Source organism: Leptinotarsa decemlineata, unplaced genomic scaffold, assembly GCF_025532065.1.
Source record: "Leptinotarsa decemlineata unplaced genomic scaffold, Ldec_3_MD MMD2_tig00000010_RagTag_RagTag, whole genome shotgun sequence".
Classification (NCBI taxonomy): domain Eukaryota; kingdom Metazoa; phylum Arthropoda; class Insecta; order Coleoptera; family Chrysomelidae; genus Leptinotarsa; species Leptinotarsa decemlineata.
Window position 1 is genome coordinate 2,553,810 of NW_027412538.1, and position 17,089 is coordinate 2,570,898.

The following is a 17,089-nucleotide window of genomic DNA, read 5'->3' on the forward strand; positions in this document are numbered from 1 at the left end:
CAAAAGTCGAAACTGGTGCGAGCTGAGAATCAACGAGGTCGTATCTTTTAACGATTCGTAGCCCGGGTACTTTTAGAAAAGCAGTAGAAAATGTTTTTGTTGAGTTGATATCAATTCAACTCTGACCTCGATTTATTGCCGAAAAAATTTTCAAGAGTATTAACCGACTTTCCTTGATGTAAGTAATTTTTTCTTTCAGATCGAAATTCGAAATTTTTATATTTTTATAATGAATAAAGAAATGTTTTTATGACACTTTTTCATATATAGCTGTTTTTATAATTTTTTTCTGCTTCAGAAAAAAATATAATGTTGGTCAATATATGTTCATAACAAATTGTTAAACTAATAAACAATTAAATAATAAATGAATTTTTTTTGCCAAACTATTTGAAAGTAAATTATGATTTTTAAAAGCAAAATTATTTCTCAACTAATTATTTAAACAATCGAAATATAACAAAATCGATTTTAAAAAATTAAAAATTTAAATTGAGGATTTATTTTTCAAATCATAATTATCTCTAGACAACAAAATAGCAAAAAAAAATTTTTCAAAAATAATGAATTTCTCTATTTGTTCAAAACAATTTAATAAACAAATGACGTAAAAAATTCATATCCTATGTCAATAACTGCGATTGTTTAATGTGAAAACAGACATAGCTAAATATCAATTGAAAAAAAAACTTTTATCAACAATTTTTAGATATTTCATTTTGCAATAGTTATAAAAAATCATAATTAAGAAATTAATACATTTTTGAAAACTTTCATCGCAGGATCGTATGAAGTCTATATATGAAAAGGGCTCCACGGAGTTTAAAATTTATAGGCCAATTATTTATACCTTTTATTCCATTATTTATGCCAACGGAGATTAGGAAAAAATTTGTTAGTTAACAATTGAATAACTTTTTGAAAAAATGGTGATAAACTTTTTTTTCTACGGGACTCAATTCACTCAAGTGTTATACTAGATTTTTTTCAAATTTTTAAAATGACATTTTATGTTATAAAAAAATTATTTCTTTTGATAAAGTCTCTTTAGCGGCAGCGCTCGCAAGTAGAGGGGAAAAGACGGGTCTGGACCTCCTCCCAAGGGTATGCCCCCCAGATACACACCACTGACTGTGACCTTGATTCGTTTTTTTATTCTCTGCCTATGAGTTGACCTTGAGTTGTGTGTAACATGATGAGGTGAAACCCCTTTTTTACTCTCCGCCCATGACTGGCATTGAGATGTGTGTGATGTCATGACCGTGAACCGCTTTTTACTGTACAGCTATGATTTGGCCTTGCATGGTCACATGACCTTGGAAATTTCCTAAGCGATTTCGAGCTACGAACACGTCATATGACCTTGGGAGAAAATTCTGATCGATATTGACCTCGGAACACGTCATATGACCTTAAACACAAAGTGTGGATAGACACCAGGCTTTGCCCTTGATACATGAGCTCAAATATAAAGAAGATGTAACCTTGAACCCCTTCCCTCCTGATAATTTTCCTAAAAGTATGGAGTTTCATACTTTCACATTCAGTTCATATAATCTCAAGTGTTCGAATAGGTGATTAGTATTTGTTGAGTTTCAAGGTGATAACGAGAAGTAACTAGCAATCCAAGTAGTGAGTGTTGACATCGTCATAGAGGTGAACATATTTTTTATATTCTTAAACTGTAATTTTCACTATTTTTTTTTGAAATGGATAATTTGAAATTTGACATTGAAAAGATTAATTTTGCAATTAATCAACAAAATGAAGTTTTAGAGCAGAGATCCATAACATCATTGATTGTCGATAAGGGTTATAAAATTGAAAAAATGACTATGCTTTCTACACGATATGGTAAATCCATCCAAGTAGTTTTATTGGATGAGGAAAGTAATACTTCCTTCAAATCGTGGCTACCAAAACGTGTCACAGAGCAATTCACAGAGGACATTATTCGTGAAGTGAATTCAACCAAATCTAAATTCATTTTTACATATATGGGTCAAAGTTCTCAGGATTATCCTGGTGCCAAGACCCGCTCATTGGTAAAATTTGATATTTTAGATTGATGGTGTTGATTGTGTCTTTATTCTCTTTGTAAATAGTGAAAATATGGTTTATTTATATGAAATATGTATCAACTCTCTCGCTTCAATCATGGTCAAATTTCAAGTGAGTGTTTTTTTTCCATTCACAATATATCTCCCAAACTAATGAATGTGATTTGTGTTTTTTCAGAGCTGTTCATTCTGCAAATATGTGGATGCAATATTCAGCACAAGAGTGGCCGGAAGCTGTGGATTTGGATTCTGCCATAAGAAAAATGGCTTGGGAAATGGCTGATCTGAGTTTTGACGCTCTACATTCATCAAATTATGATTTAAGTGTATGTTATGATGCTGAGGAGGTGCGAAAACTTTTGGAGCTTAGTGAAAAGTATGAACTTGGTGTGGCATTGTGTCATAAATATTCGTATGGAAGCAGGAATTTGGATGACTTCTGTAAGCTAATAATTGAAGCAGACTTGAAACATTTTCTTTACGATATATGCACATACCTGCCGCAGAATATTATAGAGAAATATCAATTGGAACCGCGAAGTCCTAACCCACAACTGGAAGAATCATTAACTGATGGTGATGTAAATAATTGAAATCTGTTGTATATGGTATGAATAAAATAATGTTGCATATTTGCCTATATCTAGTGAATAAAAGACAAAAAATAATTATTGATTGTTTTATTATTTATCGAATATTTCATGATGAATTACATGTCAATCTTATTATAATCCAGTCTGAACAGAGCCGTTAAGAGCATTATATGATAAAACAGCATCGTGGAGGATGAGTGCATATACTTTGGTGTTTGCTGGAAACTTCACCTTGCGTGTTTCAAATTCTATTTTGATGTCGACAGTGGATGACTTCATAGCATCGGGTTGATGGGAGCAGTCGATGATGAATAGTGGATTGTTGCGAAAGCTGCCAATATCCATCATCGGCTCACTCATAATTTTATCGTAGTAGCTGCGTTGGAAGTTTTCATATGCATAGTAGGCTGATGAGTCTAACTTCTTATCGAAATCCAGATTCCAACGCTCATATGGATATACTTCAGAGTTCAGAGATAGTCGAATATTATTAATATTCACATGTGAGAATTTAGTTACATCTTTTGATATATTTTCGGATTGATTAGTATTTTGAAAGCCGATAATGATATATCGTGGTCTTTCGAGACTGTTGGTTGTCTTCACAGCCCATATATCTGAGGATGTATCACGAAGTGTGGGTAATTCATAAAGGTCCCACATACGATAAGCCACCTTCACTTTAGCATTATTAGAATTTTTATTGATGCGATTCAATAGTTTCAATTTTTGGCGATCTTCCGGCACAATGTGTCTGATTCTCCATTCTATTTTATTGATTTCTAAATCTGCATCAACTTCTCCTATGAATGAATTTTTGAATGAGCGTGCTATAATCAAAATGAGCTCCTGCTTCACATTCAATATCCCTTTATTGTAATCTTCAGCAAAACCCATGAGATACTTCAAGGGTAATTTGCCGCTGAATACATTGCTGACGGAATCCAATATATCTTGTTTATTCACATCAAGACCCCATCCTATCGGTAGTAGTGAATTTGCTTGTGTTTGTCCGAATGATATCATCGTTTTCATTGTTGTAGTTATACCAGGTTTTCGAACAACGACCACTTGTTCACCCCCCATTTCATAGCGAATTTCATCGAAGAGAAAAGCGAGGGCGTTATTGGATAGGTAGCACTGCTTCGTGGTATCAGATGGTGTGAACTTCCCCTCGATATAAATGTAACTGTCTGCTATATCCAGTATAAGATCTTGAAAATTGATTGGAATTCTTATTTCATCTGAATTTTTGTAATATGGTGAACCATACGGCTTATATGTATGCTCATGATGGCTAATGAGGGAATGGTCGAACATTGGCTCTTCGAATACCTCCAATTTATCACTTGATGGTGATGGTAGCCATGTTATTACTATTTTTTATATCGCACCTTCAAACCAATGGATTTGAGAAAGTTCACGCTACTAGCACTTATTCTATATCTTGACCGTTTGGCTAACATATGTGGAATGAATCGACTTTTAGATTTCCCCTCCTTTAAATGCACATGACTATACTCTCCACCAAATGCATTACGTTGATTCATCAGCTGCCGCTGCTGCAATCGATGACTATTAAAGCACAATCCCATTTTTTTTTACAATACTTGTAGAGTTTATATCTTCATCAAATATTATCATCTGCACAGCGCTGGGAAGTAATAAATACTGAGTTACTATTTTATCAGTTTCAGCTTTATATTGATTTTTTCACAGATGATCATCGCTCACCATCGTTTTTGGTCAATTGTTTGGATACTTATCGAGGGTTGTTTTTTCAAATCAGATTGCATCGATTTGATATCCTTTTCCATATGCTCACAATTTCTCACAGTTTCTACTAACTTCAGTCCAAGCGCAATGAGATCTTTTCTAACAGATGAGGAATGTGTTTCTACTCTATCTAATCTCAAATTAATTTTATCAATGTCAGAATTTATTTCTCCTCTAATCTTTGAGATGTAAAAACCAACATAATCACGATTAACACAATCCGTACTCTCTTCAGGTTGTGCTATATTTTTCAAACGTTTATTTTCCATATCGAAGTTTCCATCGGAAGTCAATTTGAAACCGGCTCCAGGTGGTCCTCGCAAAACAATATTTGAAACAGCCTTACTTCTGCGACCAAACTTATCGATGCTTCCTCCACTCATTTTTGTGATACACTTATGACGGTCGTTGATGTTGTGATTCAACATATGAGAAATGATGATTGTTATAGCTTTATCAATTCCAATTTAACTATTATTTTTTCACCATTGAAATTGATCAGCTTACCATTATCATCCAATATGCGTAGAGTGATATTGTCGAGATACTGACGACCCCCAGGTTGGATTGGCATATATATAATATTTTGTGGCTCTTTGGTGAGTTTGTAACCGGGCTCTACATCAATATCAAATTCAAAGATGCTATGGATTTCATCACCATTTGAATATGCTCCAGCTGTAACATTACAATCCACACGAATTATTCTTACCTTATTGATATTCACAGGCAATGTTGATTCGTGTGTTTCACCACAACCGAACACATTATTATCAAACCCCAGAAGTTCAGCAATGGTGTTTTCATGTTTGAGATTGATGAAATATTTGGAGCGCATTTCGCATTTCAGAGTGTTGTTGTTTGCATGTAGGAGAAATACTTCGTTGATATTTTCTTCATCCCCATTTTCTAGTTTCACTTCTTTGGATTTGATGAATCTTTGAATCACCTTATTGATTTCATCAATTTCATAAGCCCCAGGTGGAATTTTTATAATAGTGGGGGGTGAGTTTATTGTCTGCGAATAGCCGATAACATTATTCTTAGCATCTACATTAAATATGGAGTTGTAAGAGTAGAAACCATGTAATCCCAGACCATAATTACTGGTGGCATCCAATTCGATGGGAGGGTAGAAGTTGGCGCTCAACTCGCTAGAGTATCCCGACAATGAAAACGTACGTGACATGACTGATGAATTTTCACTGATTCAAGTCTTTTTATTGCTGACAGCAGAAATTGTGGAGTAATCGTTGCTTTTTCGGCGATCTATCCATATCACTATGTGTGACTACATTCACATCATTCACTTTACAATAACAACAGAAAATTTTTCTTGTAGGTGGACCATCATTCACATCAGAAATACAGCTGCTGCCGCCGCTGGAATCATTGTAATGCTCTTGGCAGTACTGATACTTCATCACATCAATATCATTTTGTAGGTTTTGTGGTAACTTATCCCATACAGATGCAATTTCATGTGATGCACACCCAATCAACACCTCTTTCGGCATATCAGCGAGTTGTTCTTTACTCATTTTTCGTAAAGTGCGTGCTCTGGAATATGCGATCAATGAATGACTCATCCTCTTGATACTCTTTCTGTCCTGTGCTGGTGTTATTTCCATGATTTGTTCTGGAGAAACTTCAAACACAAATGACCACACCATACTGTGTTGAATTGTTGTTTACGCTCATAGTTATAAGTAATAGTATTGATAGAATTTGATCCCTTATAGAAATAGTAAATCAATTCTTTGGGAGGGGGTAAATCACCAAAACTATCAAAATATTTCACAGAAGTGCCGCTTTTTTTGTATGCTACCCAATGTGTTCCTCGGCCATGTCGACTATCCAGATTTACTATAGCAGATTCATATCGGCGTGGTCCTGATTTTGGTAAATCATCACGCATATATACCCCCCGAAAATATGGAATCATCATTTTCTTAGCGTGATAGATGAGGTCGATGTTGGAGAGAGCTCTTTGAGGTAGCAAATCTATGAGTTTTTTGGATTTTGAGGTTTCAGATATAGTCCTAATCCTTTACGGTAAGGTTTCAAGTAGATACCACTCCCTTGTTTACCTAAAGCAATTGCCTCCATGTGTTTATTATGTCGATTTGTTTCACTCAGCTGCTCCCTACTCGCTCTGGCTGCTTGAACTGCTTTCGTTATGCCAGCTGTAGCACCAGCTAAACTTCCTAACGCTGATAAACCAGCAAAAATTGGAATGAGTGGTAGTATTCCACCAATTTTAGGAATTGGTATGATTCGAGGTGTGCGAATTCTCTTTTTGCCACCTGCATCTCGCGTATATTTGCGTGCAGCTTTTAATGCAATTTCAGTTGCTTTTTTAGAATTTTTGACAATAAATTCACTTCCTCCCGCTTTGTATAAAACATCGCGCACTTTCTTAACGATTCCAGATCCAAAAGCTATTAACTTAGAATCCTTTAATTTTTTTGTAGCTTTTTTTTTCTTGATAGGACGTTTTTTTTGTATGCGCGACGGCTTGGATGGTGACTTGCAACCCATACCAAATCGACGTTTTCCCTTCATTATATTTGTAATTAGCCAAGCGGCTCCTTTCTCTCCAATAGAAGCGTCTTTTGCCTTGAATCGATTCCAAGAACTTTCAGCAAGTTCCTGATCCGCTATGTGTCTAGCTACAAGATTGTTGGGATTATGTGAATATGCAATATCGTGTTTTTTGCATGCAACATCCAGTTGATTGACACCTGGATCACCTCTCACCAATCTTTTCTGCAATTTGGTGCCGGGACCGCAATACTGATAGCCAGGTAAGTGTAATTCGAATGGTAGATTATTGATGAGTGAATTTACCAATCCTCTACCAACTTTATTCGAATGCAATTTAGTAGATCTGCATCGGTTCATAACCCCCATTTAAATAAAGAAATCGATATGGAACCCTGCTTATATAGTCTCCAACTGTCATACAATGCGCATACTACAGCAAAAGCAACAATTTTCCATCGATAATTTCGATGAAAAAGTGGGTTGTGGATCGGGAAGTGGTGTCAAACAGCGTCATGGATCTTTACTTCCACTATCCATTCGCGGACTGATTATTGGACCTTCTAATTGTGGCAAAACAAATGTTATGATTTCTCTGCTGACTCATCCTCTAGGATTACGATTTGCAAATGTTTATCTGTATTCAAAATCTCTTTATCAACCTAAATATGAGTATTTACGTGAAGTGCTAACTCCAATTAGAGGATTGGGATTTTACACCTTCGCCAATAACGCAGGTGAAATAGTAGAACCGTCAGATGCCAAAGCGGATTCGATATTCATTTTTGATGATGTTATGTGTGAGAAACAGGATGTTATACGATCATATTTCAGTATGGGTCGTCATAAAAATGTGGATTGTTTCTATCTAGCCCAAACATATTCACGAGTCCCAAAACAATTGATTCGAGATAATGCAAATTTTATTGTGCTGTTCAAACAAGATGATATGAATCTCAATCATATTTTTTCCGACCATGTGTCACCAGATGTTACATTCAAGCAATTTCAAGATATGTGTGCGAGATGTTGGAAAGATAAATATGGATTTTTAGTAATTGATAAGGATCGAGAAGTGCTAGATGGACGTTATCGAAAAGGATTTGACGCTTTCATATATCCTTGACGTTCTTGAAATAATTGATTCATTCAAGTGCTGGATAGTGTAGACAACACTTCATTGTACTCATTTTCGGAGTGAAAACAATATGGAGGGGAAAAATGATGACGAAATATGTTTAAAAAGAAAATTAATTGAAGCAACGGATGCCGTTCGAAAGAAATTCAATTATATCAAGAATAGTCGCCAAGGTGATCAATCAACACTCGAGAGAATCTACGAGCCAATAATAACACCATTGAAAGCAATATCTGCCAATACTGGAGGATTATCTCAAATGAATGGAGTTATACAGAAAACAGATAGTGGTACACCATTCACCGCTAAAACTATAATTAAAAGTGAGTTGAAACCAAAATTTGAAGGTGCTTTTTCGAAGGCTCATCAATCTTCTCAATTGTCAACTTCAAATTCAGAATCACCAAATGCACTTGATAATGGTGATGAAGTACAAATGCATATACAAAAGTTACTATCAGGAAATCCCTCATACGATACAGTCTTTGGAGTACACATGAACACTGATACGGGAAATTTACAAATGGGTGTAGCTGATGTGGAATTTATCGATGAGAAAATTGTGTTCAAGAAAAATGGTAAAACTATTGCCACATATCAGGGCACACCAAAATTATATAAATTGATATTCATGAAAGTACCATCGGGAAATATTCCCTCTTCCGATATGAGCACTTATGGTGATATACTCAAATTAACAAAGGCGGCATATAAATATAATGAAAGAAAACAGGGTCTACTATCGAATAATTGGAAGAAATATCGTGAAATAATTCTACCACTATTATCCAATGGAAACCCTCTGCCAAACTCTAGTAGAGAAGGTGCTGGCATGATCAAACCGCCAACCCAAAAAAAATATATCAGAAATAAGCATATAGATTATGTATATTGGAATAAACTCGAAGAATTGATTGATCCACTTCGATCATTGTCCATAATTGAGGAATTACGTGAAGAAGGATTAGTCTATTAATCACAAAGTCATAAACACAGAATCAGTTTGTGAAACTGACTCATCACTAAATGATTTGAGGAATGTGGAAATGTGAATTAGCGTTATAACTGAATTGATTGGTACTTTTACTGAGCGAGTTGATGAATTTGATCAGTCAGTAATTAAACCTGCACTTGAACAGTAGAGAAGTGAATCCTTAACATAATAATCTTGAGTAATATGAGTGATGCAAAATGGGAGATTGTGAAAGAAATACATAAGCCAGCGCGTCGAAATTTTCCCCGTCGAAAGACAATAATAAAGGGATTTTCGGACTTGTGGCAGATGGATTTGATGGAAATGCAATCATATGCTAAAGAAAATAACGGGAATAGATACATACTCATAGTAATCAATTGTTATTCAAAATATGTATGGTCAAAACCGTTGAAAAATAAATCTGCTGATTCAGTTACTGCAGCTATGGCAAGTGTGTTGGAAGATGCAAAGCATGTGCCGAGAAATTTACAATCTGATCACGGTAGTGAGTTCTATAATTCAAAATTTTCATCGTTAATGAGAAAACACCATATCAATCATTACTCAACATTCAGCACAAAAAAAGCTTCAATTGCCGAACGAGTTATCAGAACTTTGAAAAGTTGGCTTTATAAACAATTTTCACTTCAAGGCCATTACAAGTGGTTGAAAGTTCTTCCTAAAATTACCAATCAATATAACAACAAAGTTCATCGCACCATTGGCATGAAGCCTGCAGAGGTAAAACCATCTACAAAATTGTTCGTTTATACAAAATCTGAGAAGCCAAGTGGTAAACGTGAAAAAAGTCAATTCAAAATTGGAGATATGGTACGAATTAGTAAATTTAAAAACATATTCGCCAAAGGCTATACTGCAAACTTCACCACTGAACTTTTTAAAGTTGTGAAAATTAATAGTACAGACCCTATAACTTATGAGCTAGAAGATGTGAATGGACATCCAATCAAAGGTTGCTTTTATAAAATGGAGTTGAATAAAGCGAAAGATCCCAATACATATTTGGTTGAACGAGTTTTGAAAAAGAAAGGACGTCGCCTATTTGTGAAATGGTTGGGATTTTCTGGAGATCATAACTCTTGGATTGATGAAAATTCATTAATGTAATTGCAGTATTATTGTTTTTGATGGAAAATAAAGATATATAAATGAAATTGATTTTTTTTTTTGAATTTTGATTCTAAATAATAAAAAAAACAAACAATATTCAAACTGATTTTATTCATCACATTTATATCTATTAATGCATTTGTTTAATTATTAGCGTTCGTTGTGATAGGTGGCACCATAACCAATGGAATGTAAGATCGAATAACGTTGCCATAGATTTCTAGTCTCCTCATCTGATCTTCACTCTCCAAACACCAACAATCCCGGAAGTGAAAGTTCTCATCGGGATGGAAATCACCAACATTTTCACATAATATCCATCCATTTCTACACATACTACATAAATTGTTCCAACAATCTACTTTGTAGTTATCACAACGCATACAACGTTGAATTAGTAACTCGCGATTTGATGCACAATTCACACACATATTTCTACAAATTCCTATATTGTTATACACGATTTTGGTAAAACATTTGTAGCACTGATGATGGACGCATACTTCAGGAGATGAATCATTTGACGTCTTCGGAATTGTGAATGGACTCGGAACTGGAACTGGATTCTCCAACACACATCTACGACACAAACCAGTACATGGATTAATATACGTCTCAGGCCAATAACCTTGACAATTATTACAAAATATAGTTTTATCAATTTTAATTGGATCGCCACACACTTTCGGTTTTGAATTCCATTCTTTCGGAAAAGGCATATTAGTATTCACTATTAGATGGTGCAATATTCAACTGACAAATTCAACTGCACTCTCATGAACCTATTTTTCCTATCATAAACTCATAGAGAGAATAGAGGGAGAAGAGTGGTGGGGCTACCACCTCCACAATCGAACAAATCATAAAAATCGAATGCTGATTCTGAAACTTCACTTCACTAGTACTATTAGTAACTTCAAGCTTTTCACTCAGAAATAAAGAAAAATGAATTCTGCAAAAATTAATGAAGTTTTGACAAGGTTGACACTTGAAGATGAAAATAATTGGTTGTCGGATGAAGAAGACGAACTTCCCAACATCATTATCGAAGGAGAAGATAACATCGGAGAAGAAATCGATATATTCGATGTAGCACAAGAAGATGGTGGAGCCATAGCTGCTGCTGATAATTTGCAGGATAATGAAGGTGTAATGGATCCAGAACTTGAAAATGAAGGCATTGATGATGATCCAGCGACAGACAATGGCAACATTATAATAGGGAGCCGGTGGATGAACATTAGTGAGACAGTGGAAAATAATTTAGATCTGTACTGTGTGACGGACTCTCATGTGCGTATACGAAGCATTAATGATAGCATCCACACATTATGTTGGTGTTGTTTTAGATTTTATTCCCATCGAAATAGAAATAATGGAGGCGAATATGAACATATGGATTTACATTACACTATATCGATGATGGAAATAACACAAACTTGGTGTGAATCTTGTGACAGACCTCTGACGAATTTTCGCCGTTTAGATGCATGCATTATTTGTAACAATGTCCCTCCACAATGAAATGTTATAATAAATATCATTGATTTCACTATTGTTGATGTTATTTTAATAATGAACCTTTTGATGGAGAAGAAAAGTCCTTCTCAAAAAATATGATTGACACAATATACATGATAAACTAAAGTATATTGTTGAGACATCCAAATTTTTTTCTTAAAAAATAATTGTATTCTAGTCGACGATTTGAATTCAATTGAATTCTTCTTCAGAGCTCAAAAAGTCATTTTTTCGTGTTGATGATATTAATAATTTGAAACCTATCAGAGATAGTAGATACATATTTGAAAAATAAAAATCATTGCAACAACAAATTTTCGAGACAACATCAACACAAAACGAGATGAAACAAACAAATGGCTTTATCTTTATATTCATCATTCATTTTTCACATTGAATTTTGTATTGAACTTACCTAATTTTTTTCTAACATCTATAAGTGATAGATATGAGTAATCAGTTTTCAATAAAATAATGTCTTAGGTTGAACACTGCCCCAAATCACGCAGTATTCCGTGTGCACCAACCAAATTATGTACACTCCGAGTACACTAGCGTAACCTAACCATTCTGATCATCATCGATAACGACTATTTCAGGATCTGGAGAATCAGCTATCATAATGATTTCTGGGGGGTCGGCGAATTGATTTTGTACAATTTCTTCATCCAAATACGGTTCCATAAGGTCAGGGCTGGGTGAATCCCGAAAGATTGGAAAAAATTCATTCATCACACCAAAGTCGCCGTCGCTATCATTTGGGTCGTCAAATAGACCGTATTCGTCAGCGTCGAATTCGAAACCACGGTCCTCATCCAAATCAATTGTGGTGTCTGAATATCCATCAAAGTTGTTGTCCACACCCGTTGAATTGATAATTTCAACTTGAATGTCTCCATAAGCTGAATCCTCAGAAGGAACGAAATATGGTTCACTCGTTGAATCGGCTTCTTGCACAACCGGTGTTACTTGATTCATGATGAGGGAACAAGTGGTCTGTTACTTGCAGTGTGAAGCTGAAAATCTCCAATCTTTCGACATTGACAATGAATGACATCACAAATCCTTGGGATATTTCCCAAGGATTTGTCACATGACCTCGATATATGAACACAACTTATTTATATCTCATATGACCTTGTGTTATGAAATGTCATATACCCTCCGACATGGAGTTTTGGCCTTGGTTTTACTTGATTCATTATGAGGGAACAAGTGGTCAGTTACTAGCAATGTAAAGCTGAAAACTTCCAATCTTTCGACATTGACAATGAATAACATCACAAATCCTTGGGATATGTGTGTCATATGACCTTGATTATATTTTGTGTCACATGACCTCGATATATGAACACAACTTATTTATATCTCATATGACCTTGTGTTATGAAATGTCATATACCCTCCGACATGGAGTTTTGGCCCTGGTTTTACTATCTCATACGACCTTGTGTTATGAAATGTCATATACCCTCTGACATGGAGTTTCAACCCTAACGATTGACTTCGTTTTCGACAGATAACTTTTGAATGTAATGAATGATAATCTCATTCTGTTTTCTGAAAAATAACCATTGATTTGTCTTCATCTGAGTCATCCATCTCAATATAGGATGTAGAATTTTTTTTTGATCTTTGGCATTGACGACATTTAATAATCAATGCTACAATCATTTTAATTTTTTCAGAGATTGAAAATAACTTTCTAATTGTTACTTTTATATATTTTTTAAATAATCAGATTTGCACTTTTAGTTATGAGTAGAAAGTGAGATACATAAATATTATTTGTTTTCTAGAAATAAAAATGACTAATCATTATTTTCCTTATTTATTTTTCAAAATATAAAATATACTTTTTTACATATAAATAGAAATTGCATTACATAACTTTATTTTGTTTTTTTTAAACTAAATGATTAACTGATACATTCATTATTCATTTTTTCAAATATGAATAATCAATTTTACACTTTTAAATATGACTAGAAAGTGACACTCACATATAACTTTATTAGCAACATACAAAAAAAAATATTTACAAAATATTTATTGGGGGAGATTTCTCGACACGATTGCTCTGAATAATACAGATATGAAAATAATATAGAAAATATTATGATACATGAATTGCAAATGTATAGGGAAAGATAAAAATTTTTACAAGAGATGTAAGATGGAATTTTCATGTATCTCCTTACTGAAGATTTCCAATTGTCGAATTTTGGGAGAAAGTTTTTTCATGTGAGCAGATCTCTCTCGTTGAGCTGCTCTCATTTGTTCACATTCCACTTTGAGGAGAGAAACTTGCTCTTCCAGTTCAACAAGTTTTTCCTTCTTCGCTCTATATTCCGTTTCGAAGCCATTGTAAGCGTGATACATCTCTAGAAATTTGTCTCTCCTGGATCTCATAAATGAAAACCAATCGTCTGAGTTTTCGAGGTCAACCGTTGGGGGAGGCGTGCTTCCAGCACTAACATTATCGTATTCAGGAACCTGTGGAATGAAAGGATATGATGAACTAACATCTTGTCGTGTTTGAGTAATGATAATTACCTGATGGAGTGATGTAGAAGGTCCTGCTATGACTTCCATCTCTCTCACTTTTATCGACTTGACTTTATCCCTTTTTTCGTGTTTCGCCTTGTGTCTCCTTCTAGATGGCGACTTCGAGGTAGACTTTTTAGACTTCTTCGCCTTCTTCATTATTTTTTCATCACTCTCCATTTTTTTTCTTTTTCGTCTCTCAAGGTCATCATCCGAACTGTTCTGAATGATTGAACTATGTGGAGATCCCATATTCTTCGAATATGTTTCCTCCATCTCTAATATGTTACTCACAACAGTTTGTGATAAGTTCGGAAGTGACTCATCAAGATTCTGGGTGTGAGTCGCCATCACATTATCAATGTTTGAGGGATTGTCATTCATCTCCACATGGTTTGGATTGAATCCATTTAAAAATGATTTAGCATTGTGCATCTGCTGAATGGAAGTCATCACCGGTTGTGGTATCTCCCCGCCTTCCTGAATGATCACGTTCTGGTGGACAATTACACCCCTGCGCTCCATTTCACACATTTCTGATCGGTTCACAGAGCTTGATGGTTTTAATAAAGCTTCTTTCAACAAAGACATGGTTCTGAAATCAAAAAATAATAGACAATATAATATGATTAAATTTAATTAGCTAACAAAAAAGTTTTCATCTTTTCTTTTCATCACCTTGATACAAAACAGTGGAAATCTTTCAGAAAAAGCAATTTCAAAAGAGGTAACTATATACGAAGAAGTAACTTTTAATCACAATGTACCCTTTCTAAAACAACTACTTTCAAAAAAACATTGAATTACATGAAACAAAAATTACATTCAAATCAATTACTTTCATATGAACACTGAATCATACAAAAAAAAAAACTTTATAGAAAAACAAAAACCGTTCTTTACCAAAATTATTCTCATCTTAAAATATAACCTTTTCAGTTTGATATGAATAATATAGTAGGTTGTACTTACATCGAGATGAATTTTCAGCTGCTAAGATTTGAAGGCTTTGATGGAGTTGCTTCACCTGCCTGCTTTATTGAACTGAAAGGAAGGAATCAATTTCAAAAAAGAATTCCATATAACATCATCAAAATCTCAATGACCTTTTAGAAACCTTCAAACTTGTTTCACACTTTTCAAGGTTGTATTACGTTCACATAAAAACCAATGACCTTTTAGAAACCTTCAAACTTGTTTCACACTTTTCAAGGTTGTATTACGTTCACATAAAAAACAAGTACTTTCATAGAAAACAATGAATTATATGAAAAAAAACTCTGAACTAATAATTTGATATGAACACTGAATTATACAAAAAAAAATTTTGAAACTGAAAAGAAGGAAGCAATTTCAAACAAGAATTTCATATATCATTGTCACATCTCAACTTCCTTTCAGAAACATTCAAATTTTGTTCAGAATATTCAAGGTTATAGGTATTAAGTATAAATAACCGTTCTTTACCAAAATTATTCTCATCTTAAAATATAACCTTTTCAGTTTGATATGAATAATATAGTAGGTTGTACTTACATCGAGATGAATTTTCAGCTGCTGAGATTTGAAGGCTTTGGTGGAGTTGCTTCACCTGGCTGCTTTATTGAACTGAAAGGAAGGAATCAATTTCAAAAAAGAATTCCATATAACATCATCAAAATCTCAATGTCCTTTTAGAAACCTTCAAACTTGTTTCACACTTTTCAAGGTTGTATTACGTTTACATAAAAACAACTACTTTCATAGAAAACAATGAATTATATGAAAAAAAACTCTGAACTAATAATTTCACATGAACACTGAATTATACAAAAAAAAAATTAGAAACTGAAAAGAAGGAAGCAATTTCAGAAAAGAATTTCATATATCATCGTCACATCTCAACTTCCTTTCAGAAACATTCAAATTTTGTTCAGAATATTCAAGGTTATATTAAGTATAAATAAAAACTCTCTTTCGAAAACATCTACTTTCATCAAAATCAGTTGATTTACACAAAAAAAAAATACTTTTGGAATAGATAATTTTATATGAACACTGAATTGAATACAAATTAGAAATTCAAAAAACTAAACACTCCTAAAATTATAACCCTTTCAATTCGAAATGAATAATATAGTACACTGTACTTACATTGAGATAACTTCAACTGCTAAGAATCGTTGATGATTATTGGGTTGCTTGAGTCAACTATATCACTTGACTTAACTGTGTCACTGCAAGTTAGTTCGATGGGTAAGAGATACTAAAACAGAATGATGTGTCGTCCCTTCTGATTCTGTTCTGCTGTTCGGAAAGGTCAGCCCTTTCTGGTGGGGATTGAATTCGAGTCTTATGATTTGTCCCAACGATACAAAATTGAAAATGGAAGAAAAGGGTAGTAACAGTTTATTGTTGGTAGAAACTAATTTGAGATTTTACAATTGTTCAGAGTGCAGGGTCATATAATCACAAAATTGTTAGAATTCCGCCTTTATCATCCTATAAAACTTCCCGAATATCCTAATGGACATTTCGACGGTTTCTACCTCAATTATGTCAATGCACCTCTGAACGTGCTAATGAATTTTACGATCAGGGTTTCCTACCCGAATTTTTTTTCAAATAAACCATTCAACCTCTTGCATCCCTTCAATAAAATAATATTGTCTAGACACGCTATAAAAGTTCCTGAATGGACTCTTCGAGGGTTTCTATCTCAAATATGCCAATGCACTTCTGAACGTGCTAATGGATTTTACGGTCAGGGTTTCCTACCCGAATTTTTTCTTCAAATAAACCAATCTTCCTTTGGCATACCTTC

The 17,089-nt window shown here is 34.2% G+C and overlaps 2 protein-coding genes across 5 annotated transcripts in view; both read right to left on the minus strand.

The window, feature by feature from the left end:
* Positions 1 to 17,089, minus strand: part of LOC111511679 (uncharacterized) — a 295,428-nt gene that overhangs the window by 97,053 nt on the left and 181,286 nt on the right. The gene's annotated exons all lie outside the window — the stretch shown is intronic.
* Positions 13,616 to 17,084, minus strand: LOC141480792 (uncharacterized). Of its 3 annotated transcripts, none has more exons than XM_074171261.1 (5): positions 16,420 to 17,084; positions 15,878 to 15,894; positions 15,259 to 15,313; positions 14,296 to 14,881; positions 13,616 to 14,235 (listed from the first exon to the last, which is right to left on the minus strand). In XM_074171261.1, the coding sequence occupies exons 4-5, from the start codon at positions 14,875 to 14,877 to the stop codon at positions 13,900 to 13,902; spliced, it is 918 nt and encodes a 305-aa protein (XP_074027362.1). In that variant the 5' UTR covers positions 14,878 to 14,881; positions 15,259 to 15,313; positions 15,878 to 15,894; positions 16,420 to 17,084; the 3' UTR covers positions 13,616 to 13,899. The 3 variants fall into 3 exon arrangements, with proteins under 3 accessions (XP_074027362.1, XP_074027361.1, XP_074027360.1); XM_074171260.1 differs by having other exon boundaries at positions 15,259 to 15,330; positions 15,823 to 15,894; XM_074171259.1 differs by lacking the exon at positions 16,420 to 17,084 and having other exon boundaries at positions 15,259 to 15,330; positions 15,823 to 16,305.

Coding starts and splice junctions, on each gene's coding strand:
- LOC141480792 (XM_074171261.1), bottom strand. CDS start 14,877: ATGTCTTTGTTGAAAGAAGCTTTATTAAAACCATCAAGCTCTGTGAAC. Junction 14,236..14,295: donor CTTCTACATCACTCCATCAG/GTAATTATCATT, acceptor TTCATTCCACAG/GTTCCTGAATACGATAATGT.